The following is a 14879-nucleotide window of genomic DNA, read 5'->3' on the forward strand; positions in this document are numbered from 1 at the left end:
CGATAAGTGTCATGCCAAAAAATGACTTACATGTCCCCGTCTTTCCACCAACAATACGATAAGGTCCACGTTTAATGGTCGCACATTTTCTTTAAATTTTGAAACTGATATAACTTGAAAAACAAACAGTATAATTTATTTACTCACATGAAACAAACCGGGATGCGGTATTCAGTACGTAGGTGAAACTGGACGATATTTATCTAAACGCACTCAAGAACATCTGTATCGTTTTAAAAGACCCAATAAATTCAAAAGTATCATTTATCAACACCTTAAGAAGCACAATCATCCTATTAAATATTTAGCAGTTCAACCTTTAGAAGTAGTAAATAAGCAGCCTGCTGAATCTCATTCAAAGTTTGTACGATCGCGGAAAATAATTGAATTAAATTGGATTAAAAAATTACAGACAGTCTACCCTCTCGGTCTTAATGATAATATCATGGGAATTGGTAATATATCAAGAACCGATTCTGTTAACATTTTGGATATAGTTTCTAAAACTGTTAGTAAAAACCGTTCTCATGGTCGTAGAAAAAATCGCAATCAAAGAAAATTTCGGACCAATCATACCAATATTTCGGACCTAATTTCTATTTCAAAAAACAACGGCAGACATTATCTGTTAATAAAGCTCTGTTCATTACCGGTTAATAAGTTAATTAAAATTTTAGAGGATTGCAACACAATTTCATATAGCAGTCCTAAGTATGAAATCGTTCAAATTATAATGGCATATTGTTATTCTATACTGTTTCCCAAAATTGATCGCCCTGAAGATCATAAAAAACAGTTTATTAAAATAAAGTATGTCAATAAAGGTTTTGATTTTGTAAATATTGCCGGTATTTTTAACGACCATTCTGTTAAAGAACAAATTCCGGGATATTTTGATAATACTGAGCTCCCTCTTATTTGTTATATTTACAAGAAATCTACCCGGAAATTTGTGTTTAATTATAGCCAATTGTGTAAAGATGTTAATATCAGTGAAAATACACCTACTTCATGTAATTGCAGTAATTCCGAATACATTTATGGACCCATTTCCCATGTTATAACAGGAGATCTTAACATCGTTCAAGACCGAGAGTTAAAATCATTCCTCAGTAAAGGACCTAAGTATCGTCCCCCGTCAATTATTAATTGGAATGAGTGTCGTAATATCATCCACGACTCACTCCATACTTACTGTTTGAAATGGATAAAACGGGAAAAAGCTGACAAAAAATCTTTGGACTCTTTTTTTAAATCAGTAATGAACATAGTTGATATACGTATTCAACATTTTAAAGAACATTTTACTCTTAACAATAACCACAATAAACCTATTTCTCGTATCAAACATAAACTAAAAGAACTAGCCAAGGAATTTGTTTTTGTCCCGGCCGATAAAGCTGCTAATAATATTATAATTGTTTGACGTAAATTTTACATTGAGGTTCTGAAAAGAAATCACCAATTCACCAACATTCCAACTGACTCCATTTTCAGAAAACGACATATGTAACAAAGATAAACTTTTAGCTACCGCTTTACAAGCAGAACCAAATACAATGAAAGTCCCAACTATGTATTGGCTTCCGAAGCTACACAAAACACCTTACAAATATAGATTCATTTCGTCTTCAAGCCATTGTTCCACTACTAAATTGTCTATTCTTCTTACCAGTACACTTGGTACAATCAAAAACCTGATAATAAATTGTTCAAATAAGGCCTTCGAAAATAGTGGAATTAATTACTTTTGGAGTGTCAAGAACTCGTTGGAAGTACTTGATAAATTGCAAGCATATATTGGTGATTTTGAATCTGTTCAAAGTTTTGATTTTTCTACCCTATATACCACATTGCCTCACATTCTCATTAAGAAAAAATTCACACACCTAATTAAATGGGCATTTAAAAAGTCAGAATGTGAATATATATGTTCAAACTCTTTTAGGTCATTTTTTAGTAGCAATAAACAAAAAAACTATGTCAATTGGACATGCGTTGATACTATATATGCCCTTGAATTTTTACTAGATAACATTTTTGTTCGCTTTGGAGATTCCGTATATCGTCAGGTTATCGGAATTCCAATGGGGACTAACTGTGCACCACTTATTGCGGACCTTTTTTTGTATTGCTATGAGTTACAATTTATGACAAAAATCAGCAAAGACCCATCGAAACAACATCTGATACACAAATTTAATAATACTTTTAGATATTTGGATGATATTTTGGCTCTCAATAATAACGACTTCAGTGTGTATACTAAAGAAATTTATCCTGTTGAACTTACTTTAAATAAAGCTAATACTAACAATGACCACTGCCCTTTCCTCGATCTTGATATCTATATCATTAGCGGAAAGCTTAATACTAAAATATATGATAAAAGAGATGATTTTTCATTTCCTATCGTTAATTATCCATTTTTAGATGGTGACGTTCCCTTGTCACCATCTTACGGTGTTTATATATCTCAACTTGTACGATTCGCTCGTGTATGTAACAATGTTTTAGATTTTAACGAGAGAAATTTATGTATTACTGAAAAATTATTACACCAGGGTTTTCGATATCACAAACTAGTCAAAACATTTACTAAATTTTATCATCGGTATAAGGACATCATTCGTAAATATAGCTCAACATGCAGACTTCTTATACGTTCAGGTATTTCACATCCAATTTTTTATGGAAATATTCTTTATAAAGCACAAAAATGTCAGTATTCACCTCTGAAGCTAACAAAACCTTTAAATAGACTTATTAAGAAGGGATATAGTTACGATACTGTTGTCAGGTCATTAAAGATTGCATATTTTGGCGTTAATATTGATTCACTTATAGGGTCTTTGCATCGGCACTAAACACATTTATTTAAAAACCAGTTGTTGGCATGACACGGGTTATGTTCTTCTCATATATGTTATGATGGTATGATACTAAACCCCTAACGGGAAGGATTGTGCCTGATATTCATATGATGAAGACATAATCTTTCAATCAGTTTAATTGAAGTCTGGAGCTGGCATGTCAGTTAACTGCTAGTAGTCTGTTGTTATTTATGTATTATTGTCATTTTGTTTATTTTCTTTGGTTACATCTTCTGACATCAGACTCGGACTTCTCTTGAACTGAATTTTAATGTGCGTATTGTTATGCGTTTACTTTTCTACATTGGCTAGAGGTATAGGGGGAGGGTTGAGATCTCATAAACATGTTTAACCCCGCCGCATTTTTGCGCCTGTCCCAAGTCAGGAGCCTCTAGCCTTTGTCAGTCTTGTATTATTTTTAATTTTAGTTTCTTGTGTACAATTTGGAGTTTAGTATGGCGTTCATTATCACTGAACTAGTATATATATTTGTTTAGGGGCCAGCTGAAGGACGCCTCCGGGTGCGGGAATTTCTTGCTGCATTGAAGACCTGTTGGTGGCCTTCTGCTGTTGTCTGTTCTATGGTCGGGTTGTTGTCTCTTTGACACATTCCCCATTTCCATTCTCAATTTTATCCTTTTACATTCTGTAAGGCGTGTCTTGGATCATTACTGAAGGTATCTAATTTGTCACGTGATCATTAACATACATACTTATTCATATTTGTATTTCGTTCATTGTTTTTTTACATAAATCAGGCCGTTAGTTTTCTCGTTTGCATTGTTTTACATTTATCATTTCATTTATAGCTGACTAAGCGGTATGGGTTTTAATCATTGTTGAAGGCAGTACGGTGACCTATAGTTGTTACCGTCTATGTCATTTGGTCTCTGGTGTAGAGTTGTCTTATTGGCAAATATACCACATCTTCTTATTCTGAAAGACGTCACGGTCTTGGATCATCACTGAAGGTATCTAATAATTTGTCACGTGATCATTTACATACATAGATATAAGAAGATGTGGTATGAGTGCCAATGAGACAACTCTCCATCCAAGTCAAAATTTATAAAAGTAAACCATTATAGGTCAAAGTACGGTCTTCATCACGGAGCCTTGGCTCAGACCGAACAGCAAGCTATAAAGGGCCCCAAAAATTACTAGTGTAAAACCATTCAAACGGGAAACCCAACGGTTAAATCTATATAAAAAACGAGAAACAAGAAAAACTTATGAACCACATCAACAAACGACAACTACTGAACATCAGATTCCTGACTTAGGATAGGTGCAAACAATTGCAGCGGGATTAAACGTTTTAATGGTACCAAACCTTCACCCTTATCTGAAACAATAGTGTAACATCAAACAATAGTGTAACATACAACATACTTCTATATTCTGTAAGGCGTGTCTTGGATCATCACTGAAGGTATCTAATAATTTGTCACGTGATCATTAACATACATACTTGTATATTCTGTAAGGCGTGTTTTGGATCATCACTGAAGGTATCTGAGACTATCACAGTAATGTTGTTTTGTTCAAACACTTTTTGTAAATCTCCCATTATCTATATAAAGGGAATAATATATCAACAAAACTACACAAAACATGTTTTATGTTAGTAAATTATGAAAGTTTTCCACACAACAGCAATTATGACAGTAACTTGTTCTTTAGACAAGACGGTAATTTCTGTTTATATCTTTTCAGGTCCTCTTAAACTTTTCATTGTTTATCTAAACAAACCAGTTTGTTCAATATCCAATCATTCATAGTTCAAAAGGAAAATGGTTATAGACTATTTATCTTCTATTTGAATAGTTTGCCTAAAAACAATAATTATATGCACGCTCCTTTAACTCGCTGAACATTCTTCTCGTTTATGATCTTCAGATGTTAACTGTGCATTAAATGATATTTATTTTTCTATAATACTTTTGACCAGAAGCTTAGAATTCTTGAGGAGAACGTGTCGAATATCAAAGAGTACCACTTGGAAGGGAGATATCTTTGGGCACTACTTTTCCTTCAACCTGTGGCCTGCATCTTAGTGAGCTATGACTTTTCAAATCAGCAAATCGATTTTGTACAAAATTATAATTCTCAATATTATCACATTAATATTTAATATGTTTAGTTCTCGTCTAATATGTTTATATTGGTAAATCGACAAAGATGTAGGGTCAACTACTCCCAAAATTATTTCAAAATATCTTTCGATGATTTTTACTGTAATTAAACGTTTAACAGATTCGTGTGTGTATTTTTGAAATAATAACAACATTTTTGTCGTATTTTTAACATGTAACTATAACATTAATTTCAAATCAAATGCATGGCATGTTATTCTTTTCCTATAAAAACTTACTGAAGTCCTTCAATGCAAAATTGTACAAAATAAAACAGGTAAAAATGCTGTAATGTTTCAAAATTGTCCAAAACATCAATGTATTTGAGCTGAACTACATTTCGATTTCATTGATATAAATATACAGTTGTTAAAACTATTTTAAGTATATCCTTCAAACTATTTAGTGTTCCATTTCCGTAAGATTTTATATTTTTTTCTACTTTTGCTTGTCTTCGACTGTGATTGATTTTTTTATAGTTTATTTCTAGTCGTGAATTCGTATTTGGTCTTTATAGCAAGGAAAGCGTAAGTTTTATTATAATTTTTTTTTATAAAATCCCCAAATATCCACTTTAAACAGCTTATACAGTTAGTAAATAAGATCTAAATGGCCTCTTCGTTGTTGCATTATACCATGTTTATTATGACAGATGTATTCAGAATGGAGTTGGTTTTTAATGTGGCCAATTAAAGCTGGATGGTTTGAATGTATATAATTGTGGAGAAAGTGAGATTATTGCCCATCAAATAAACAAACGCCATACTTCATATTCGACTTACAGCATTAAAACTACCATCGTCAGTATATAATAAAGCAGCTCTTTTCCAGCCAAATTTCTGCATTAAAGCTACCCTGGCAACATTCGTGACTTTTTCGGAAGGATGAACTTTGAAGAGTAATGGATATTTGTTTCTATCGTCCAAACCTGGAGCGCTTGATGCGTGTGATACCTGAAATGGTTCGGAAACAATTATCATCAAAATTATCTTTTATAGAATGGAAATTATAGATTTTCGATGAGTGAAATTCTATATTTTCATTTGCTTGACTATAATTTTTATAATTGTACCATCTGAAATAGAACTTGAAGGGTCGAATGATTGCTAAGATCATTATACTAATGTCATGTGCATCGAGCTGTTAAATATTAGAATATAATTTGAAATCTTTCATTTCATTCATTTAATTCGTTATTTTCCAGTTTTGAGAGGGTCCATTTAATGAAATTAAAGAAAGAAAACCAATCCAAGATATCACAATTTACTATGACTTCTACGGATCCAATATAGAATGTGGGTACAGATTTGATATAAACACTAAACATATGAGTTTTTGTCTTTTCACTTTTAGAAAGAAAATTTGATGGTAACTGTCGAATGGATCTCAAACTCTTATCTCACTGGCCTTTTAAAAAGACATCACACCAATAGATACATCTTTTCTCATTTTCTATCGCAATAGTAAATTTTTTCTAAAAATAAACTTTTACCGCATTTACAATTCATCTCAAAATGGAATCATCGATTTTATTCATGAGGACTTCTGTTTCAATATTGCTTCGCTTCGGATTTGCCTAAAGATATATGAACAAAATATTTAGCAGGATTGGTGCAGGTAGGGTTTTCATATTCATTAATTGAAATTATTTAACTAAAATGCAAAAAAACTACGTTTCTGTGAGAGATATAATAGGAGGTGAAATTTCCTTTTATCAATGGTTTAAAATAGAGCAATGCCTATAATGAGTTATGCGTCGACAGTATTGAATTTTTGCACAGATTTCAACATTATAGCATGCACCCCTAAGGAAGAATTCTACTTCGTCAGAACTGTCTCCCCATTACATGTACAGATTTTGATTCAATCTTGGTAACGGAGGCCATTGTAGTGATGACGCCTGTCAGTCCGATCCATTTATTCATATTGCATCATTACGATCATTGCTTGAAAATTGTTTTAAAAAATATGACAAATGATTCTTCTAGCTTTTAAGCATCATTAACGTACTTTCAGGCATTTTGTCAACTAAATATTAATGTCTGATTGGTTGTGAGAGGAAATTTTTGAACTTTCAATAAAACACAAAACAAAAAACATTTAAATATTGCATGGAAGGACATACTAGAAATTTTAAGAGTATGAAGACTAGTAACCCTATATAACACACATAAAATAAAAGTTATGCATTTCTGAGATCCTAAAGTAAAATCTGTCGTCAAGCCTGACTTTTCTTTTTCTAGTACATTTTCATGGAAAAAATAATTAATACACGTAAATTTTATTTGTAAAATGTGAACGAAAATTTAAAAAAAATAATGGTAAGAAATACACTTACAGTTTAACATTTGTAGAGGCACGAATCTTTTTTTTTTCCCTTTTATTTGTTCTTCAAAACCTCTATTCTGATGTGATGTCTCATTACAAAGGTATCATACTTGACCCATATATCTAATTTTTTAGTACTGTGAATTTTTAATGCTGTTTTATCAACATGTAGCCTTATCTAAAATATAATGGAATCTAAAGAGAAATGGTAGATCATTTATTTTTGTTTTATACATTTTATGGACAAAACAGTATGCCCAAACACATCTGAACGTAAAAAAGTATACCCGAATTTCTATTTCCTTTATTTAATTTCGACTGGATATCATCCCTGAATCCATCCTATTGAGTTTTGACAAAAGAAAATCATCGGCACGCATTCGGGTATTTTTATTCAAATATCTGAAAATTCTAAAATTATATTTTTTTTTTTTTAGTGAAATTACTTTATTTATCAAATATTTGGATACTTACATTTTTGTATTGAAAGACTATTACTAGTATGTATAATTTATTTTTGGACGGACAACTTAATCCTAAAATGTTACTGAAATATATCGGCTTTTCTAAAATCGTAGAAAAGAATAATTCTGTTTTATTTTCAATCATTTTCATATTTTAATTTAATAGTTTTGTTATGAAAAACTGTTGTGTCCTTTTCTATTTTCGATTTCCCATTAAAACTTACTTGTACAAGATTCCATGGTGGTACTGTTTCTGCTATTGTACTGGTCTGTGAACTACATCCTGCTCCTAAAATCATCAACTTTGTTGGCTCTGAATAAATTTGATGAAACAAGGACCTGATTGTAGCTCCGTGGGCACACTGCATGAATATATATAAACATTTACATTATATTGAATTCATGTATTATTAACGGCATCGCAGGTCATATGGATTAAAAGTTAATATCTAAAAAACAAAAGGTTATTGGTTTAGTTCTTTCATCCATTTTTAAACATACGAAGGTCTGTGAGCAAAGAGTTAGTGCCAGTGTACTCTAAAGTTATTATAGAAATGCATGTAATTGAGCTTTAATAGATTTGAAGTATTTCGGATGAATACATCACTGAGCAACAGAACAGCATCTGGCAACAACCTATAGAATGAACACAAACAACACATTTTTGAAACTTCAAAGCATGGTATAATAGGAGATTATGATAATGACATTGATGCAAGGTGATGGATTTTTCCCTGAGTATGATACCTTACGCAATCATAAATAATTAAAAGGATTTTTAGCTTTTCATTCAATATTACAATCTTCTTTGATATTTCCTTTTATAATTTCTCAATCCTAATCTTAAAGAAAACTGTGTCACCAAGGAGATCATTCGGAAATGAAAATGTTATTTAAGATTTGCCTAGAGAGTATATAAGACAGGTAATTACCAAGATACCAAGTAGAACAGCCTCATAAACCATGAAACCAATGACATTCAAAAAGTAATTTCCCATCAGTATTCAACTATACCCATGCTGACGAGAGTCAAGCTACATGATGTATTATACTAGTATGATACATAAAATAATAACTGAAATTACCAAATACAAGACAGTACAACAGAAAACATGTTATTCTAACATCGGACGCGGACTTCTTTTAAACTGAATTTAAAGTGCGTATTACTATGTTTTTGTTTGTTCCACATTGGCTAGAGGTATATAGGAAGGTTGAGATCTCACAAAACATGTTTAACCCCGCCGCATTTTTGCGCCTGTCCCAAGTCAGGAACCTCTAGCCTTTGTTAGTCTTGTATGTTTTTTTTTAATTTTGGTTTATTTATATGCTTCGGAGTTTAGTGTGACGTCCATTTTCGCTGAACTGGTATACATTATTATTTAGGGGGCTGCTGAAGCCCGACTCCGGGTACGAGATTTTCTCGCTATATTGATAACCATTGGTGGCCTTGGGCTGTTTTCTGCTCTTTGGTCGGGTTGCTGTCTCTTTGACACACTCCCCGTTTCCATTCTCAATTTTATAATTGTAATGTATATCGCCAGGAATCAAACTATGTGTTTAGATGAATAATTCAAGAAAATTATCAAAAATGCAAATTTTCTAAAATTATGAAACAAATTTCTTGATAACTGTAGTTTTACATGTATTTTTTTAGAGTAGAATAAGCGATAAATGTTTTCATTGTTTTTTTCTTCATATAAATCTTTTTTTCTATACTATAGATAGAACTATTTGAATAAAAACTCAATGCCTTTAGTAATTATGTATCAAAACAATAAAAACTCAATGCCTTAAGTAATTATGTATCAAAACAATAAAAACTCAATGCCTTTAATAATTATGTGTCAAAACAATAAAACTCAATGCCTTTAGTAATTATGAGTCAAAACAATAAAAACTCAATGATCTTAGTAATTATGTGTCAAAACAAAAAAAAACTCAATGATTTTAGTAATTATGCATCAAAACAATAAAAACTCAATGCCTTTAGTAATTATGTATCAAAACAATAAAAACTCAATGCCTTAAATAATTATGCATCAAAACAATAAAAACTCAATGCCTTTGATAATTATGTGTCAAAACAATAAAAACTCAATGCCTTTAGTAATTATGAGTCAAAACAATAAAAACTCAATGATCTTAGTAATTATGTGTCAAAACAAAAAAAAACTCAATTATTTTAGTAATTATGCATCAAAACAATAAAAACTCAATGCCTTTAGTAATTATGTATCAAAACAATAAAAACTCAATGCCTTTAGTAATTATGTATCAAAACAATAAAAACTCAATGCCTTTAGTAATTATGTATCAAAAATATAAAAACTCAATCCCTTTAATAATTATGTGTCAAAACAATAAAAACTCAATGCCTTTAGTAATTATGTGATAAAACAATAAAAACTCATCGATCTTAGTAATTATGTGTCAAAACAATAAAAACGCAATGCCTTTAGTAATTGTGCATCAAAACAATAAAAACTCAATGATCTTAGTAATTATTCGTCAAAACAATAAAAACTCAATGCCTTTAGTAATTATGTATCAAAAATATAAAAACTCAATCCCTTTAATAATTATGTGTCAAAACAATAAAAACTCAATGCCTTTAGTAATTATGTGATAAAACAATAAAAACTCATCGATCTTAGTAATTATGTGTCAAAACAATAAAAACGCAATGTCTTTAGTAATTGTGCATCAAAACAATAAAAAACTCAATGCCTTTAGTAAATATGTATCAAAACAATAAAAGCTGGTCGTAATAAATTAATACACTGTTCCAGGTTAAGGGAGGGTTGAGCGCTCACAATCATGTTTCAAGGATTTGTTGCATTGTTTAACATGATTTACTGGTTTTATATTTTTTATTACTATTCGCCAAAACGAAATGTTTTACTCGCGGAAATGGTGTGCCGATTTTTGCAAACAAAATTCTCTCTGGTTTTATTTTGTGTGTGTGTGTGTTTTTGTTTTTTTTTAAATCTCGAATTGCGAGAGTATCTTTAATCGCTCTACAGAAATTATTGACCATTAAATTCATATTAAGACTATATCACTTTTTTATGATGTTTTGACAAAAAGAAAGTTAGAAGTGACACATACACAAATATATTTAGATCTTATAAAGCAAAACGTTATGTTTAAACTACTAGTATTCAAAGTTGGTATACAAATCGGCAATGGACATTTGAGCGACAACAAAAGGACGTTTGAGCGCCTAAGTATCGGACAATTGAGCGCGCAAATTATAGGACATTTGAGCGAAAATAAGAATAAACGTAGGACATTTGAGCTAATAAAAGATTCATTCCGTTCGCCAGATATAATCTGTTACCCCTGCTCAAGTGCAAGTAGGATTTCGAACAGGATATAGCTAATAAAATGTGGAGTTTATAACGCACAAAGTTTAAAACATCTTTTAATTGTAAAAAAAAAAAAGCACTGTCATAAAACTTAAAACTCGGCAACAGCATTATTTACAAGTCAGTTCGGCAAGTTTCCGACAAAAGTAAGTTTTATCTAATGATTAATAGATATTATTTTTTATGTAATGGTCTTTCGTTGTTTTTTTAATTCCATTCATAATTATAAGGAATACTCTGTCTTTGATGTATCATACGTTTTCCCACGAGCTTACGATAAAATCAGACAGCGAATTCAATAATCCTGTGTGTCTTTTACAGTTGTTGAAATAAATTTTAATTTTAGTACCTTAAGTATTTTGTATTCAAACAGTGCTTCAAAATATTTTCTTATGTTCGTACACAAAAAGAGACATCTAAGACTTTGATTCCTATTTCTATCTAAAGAATATGATTTTTTTACCACAATTAAACCACTATTAATGGATCAGTCTATAGTCTACAAAATATCCAACATATTCTTCAGTATCTATTAAAACATTGTTTTAAACCTTTTAACCGTTTAAAATTAATAATTCATCTGTACAGATATTTCAGATAGATTTAATATCGGATAGCTTTTCATCTTTCTGATAATGATGGATTATTTCAGATCTGCAATTAGTTTTTTATTACTTCGTATGTATCTAATTTCCTGGCAATTTTATTTTACACGGTATTGTGACAGTATGATGTTCACAAAGTATATAAGGACAAATTATATCGACTTATAAAAGGGACTTGGTTGTTTGTTATTATGTGAGTTGGTGTTTAACACCACTTTCGGCGACATTGGCTATTTCATGACTGTCAGGTTTCTTTATTAATGGAGAAAGTCGGAGTACCCAGAGAACCACCGACCTTCGACAAGAAAACTGACAATCCTAGTCAATTGTAGTCGAACGGGTTCGAACTCACAGCATCAAAGTTGAAACGCTAGTGTACAGTTGAACTACTTAAACCATTGGCCACCTAGGCCCCATGACTTATACAGAAAATTTTGAAGAATTTTCAATGTTCATCCATTCAAAACCCAAGCATTTTTACATATTTCAAAAAAATTAATAAACTGTATGAGTAAAAGTAGATTTATATACGTAAATGATACATAAAGTCAACAACACTAAAGAATGGGTTTTGCTCATTGTTGAAGGCCGTACAGTGACCTATAATTGTTACATTCTATGTCACTTGGTCTTTGGTGGAGTGTTGCGTCATTGGCAATTATACCACATCTTCTTATTTTTATAAATATATCTGGAGGTCTACAGATTAATTTTATTCTTTTTGCTAATTCCAATGATAGATTTGTATTTCTAAAAAAAACTTATCAGTTTAAAACCGTTTAAAAACTGTATAAGATAAAATGTTCAGCTCATTTTAATACTTTGTCCAGTTTGCATTTTTCTAGATAATTAAAGTAATCCATTTTCTCTTAAATTCTTTTCTGTAAATGATAACATTTTGTGAATTAAGCCAGAGATAATGTTTTCCGAGAACACAGAGAAGGCATAATTTAATATTGATACGTTTCGGAAACACTCATATTATCGTTTTAATTAATGACAACTTGCGCTATTGTGTTTGTTTATACGTTTAAAAGAATTTCTCAAGGCTGTAAATCGAGGTGAAACTTCTTTTTCTCTTTTCCCAGCGCAATTTTGCATTGATATTCCTTCATCAGAAAAATTAAGAACCGAAAACTTAGTACATCTGTAAAATTGAGAATGGAAATGGGGAATGTGTCAAAGAGACAACAACCCGACTAAAGAGCAGAAAACTGCCGAAGGTGTACATGTATGGGATAAATGCAGGGAAACAAATAGATAACAGAAGCAGTTGAAACAATGCATGAAGAACTTTGCCCGAGGTTTTGCATCTTGTAAAAGTTTTTAAAAAGTAGAACACAAACGATTGTGTTCCGTAAATCTTTTTGCTATTATTTCTTTCATTTCTTAATGATGATTATTTGGAATTCTGATAAAACTATAGTAAAGTATAGATAGAAAGAAACATAAAACAATGCATAAATATGTAACAACAAATAGAAAAATACAAGAGGGAAATATGAAATATATTTATTAGCGTGGTCAATAATACTAAGTTTTGAATTAAAATTTAGATAAATGTAGAATACCTTTATCCTTGCATCTTACCTTGCTGTTATTCCACACCATTCTTAATTCATAATTAGGTAGTATATCGGGATGGTTATTAACGTCTTCAATTGCCATTTCTGCCGCCGGAAGTATTCCAGAGCCATCCCACAATCCATCTTGCATCGGGAAGAACCCTCCAATATATATTGGTATTTTACAACGTATGCAAGAAATATAATAAAAAAAAGAAATAATGCTAAGTCCTGCTGCTTTAAGATTCATGTCTGAGTTCATTGTCTCTATGAAGAAGTACTTTTATAGTCAGCTTATCCAATAGAAAGGCAGAATATGAAAATCAATTTATAGAAATTTTCAATACAGATTACTTTACTACTATCATTTAGTAAACGGCAAGTTTAAAGATTATAGTTAAACATTTTCTCCAGTAACAATAACGAACATTTATTGCTGAAAGTTTATGTATTGAATTCATCCCTTTACTTTTCTATTGACTCCCATTTCCTGGATTGTATTATCCTTTGTTGAATATGCATTAACGTCTTTTTCAGTAAAAAAAATATTAAATGCCACACAAATATATTTCAATACCAAATATGTATTTATCACATTATAATTTGTCAATCACTTCCATTTTACAGCCATTATGACGTAAGGATGAGTAACATACTGTTGGCATCACTTTAATTGTAGTTTTGACCGGAAATTTCGGCACATTATCAACTAATTTACTCATTATCTCCTCACTGAATATTATAATTTTGTAACTAAGAGAAAAGTTATTGGAAAATTCGATTGTCTGAAAGTGGCTTTCAGATAACGAACAAATAACAGAGCTACTATGTTAAGAGCCGTATATTAATCTATATACATGGTCAATTATTGAAATTGAACAATTTATTCATATTTTTTGCTTGGTTACAGCTGTTGTCAACTAATAATGCCTCTGGTCGCTCTGATGTTAACACATCATGTTTGTAAACATTATAAAATATAAACTACGAGAAATTCACTTTTCCTGCCTCGATATATTTTACGGCCCCTACAACTTGTCGCAGTTACTAAATTACAACAATTAATTTTATTTTCATCAGGAAGTATACAAGACATTGTCATTGTCGCTTTTGATGTTTTGACACCACTGTATGTTCAAATTACAAAAGAAATTATGTCAGAAGGGTAAACACTGACAACAACAGAACCAGGGTAAACACTGACAACAACAGAAGGGTAAACACTGACAACAACAGAAGGGTAAACACTGACAACAACAGAAGGGTAAACACTGACAACAACAGAAGGGTAAACACTGACAACAACAGAAGGTTCCAAAATGACAAGGCAAACAATCTTTAAACAAAATAGCATTAAAACAATGATAATAATATGACAACCACTGAAAGTGGATTTTTGGCTTTGGACAAGACTGGTTTGAACAACGATGATGCCTTTTGAATTCGCCGTACTAACCTTTGGTAACAAATAAATTTAACTCCCTTTTAATCTTCTCTTAATTTTCACCATGATATGGGTAGGGGTCCATACATGAACT

General features: G+C 31.1%; 1 protein-coding gene across 1 annotated transcript in view; it reads right to left on the reverse strand.

Moving 5' to 3' along the window:
- LOC127702862 (gamma-aminobutyric acid type B receptor subunit 1-like) overlaps positions 1-13597 on the reverse strand; it is a 57671-nt gene extending 44074 nt beyond the window's left edge. Inside the window, exons 1-4 of the mRNA XM_052207165.1 lie at positions 13367-13597; positions 8025-8162; positions 5791-5961; positions 4345-4446 (exon numbers count right to left, since the gene is read on the reverse strand). Of these exons, the coding sequence (XP_052063125.1) occupies positions 4345-4446; positions 5791-5961; positions 8025-8162; positions 13367-13591 (636 nt within the window). The 5' untranslated portion in view covers positions 13592-13597. The remainder of the gene's footprint in view (positions 1-4344; positions 4447-5790; positions 5962-8024; positions 8163-13366) is intronic.
- Positions 13598-14879: the final 1282 nt, after the last annotated feature.

Source organism: Mytilus californianus, unplaced genomic scaffold (assembly GCF_021869535.1).
Source record: "Mytilus californianus isolate M0D057914Y unplaced genomic scaffold, xbMytCali1.0.p SCAF_5, whole genome shotgun sequence".
Classification (NCBI taxonomy): domain Eukaryota; kingdom Metazoa; phylum Mollusca; class Bivalvia; order Mytilida; family Mytilidae; genus Mytilus; species Mytilus californianus.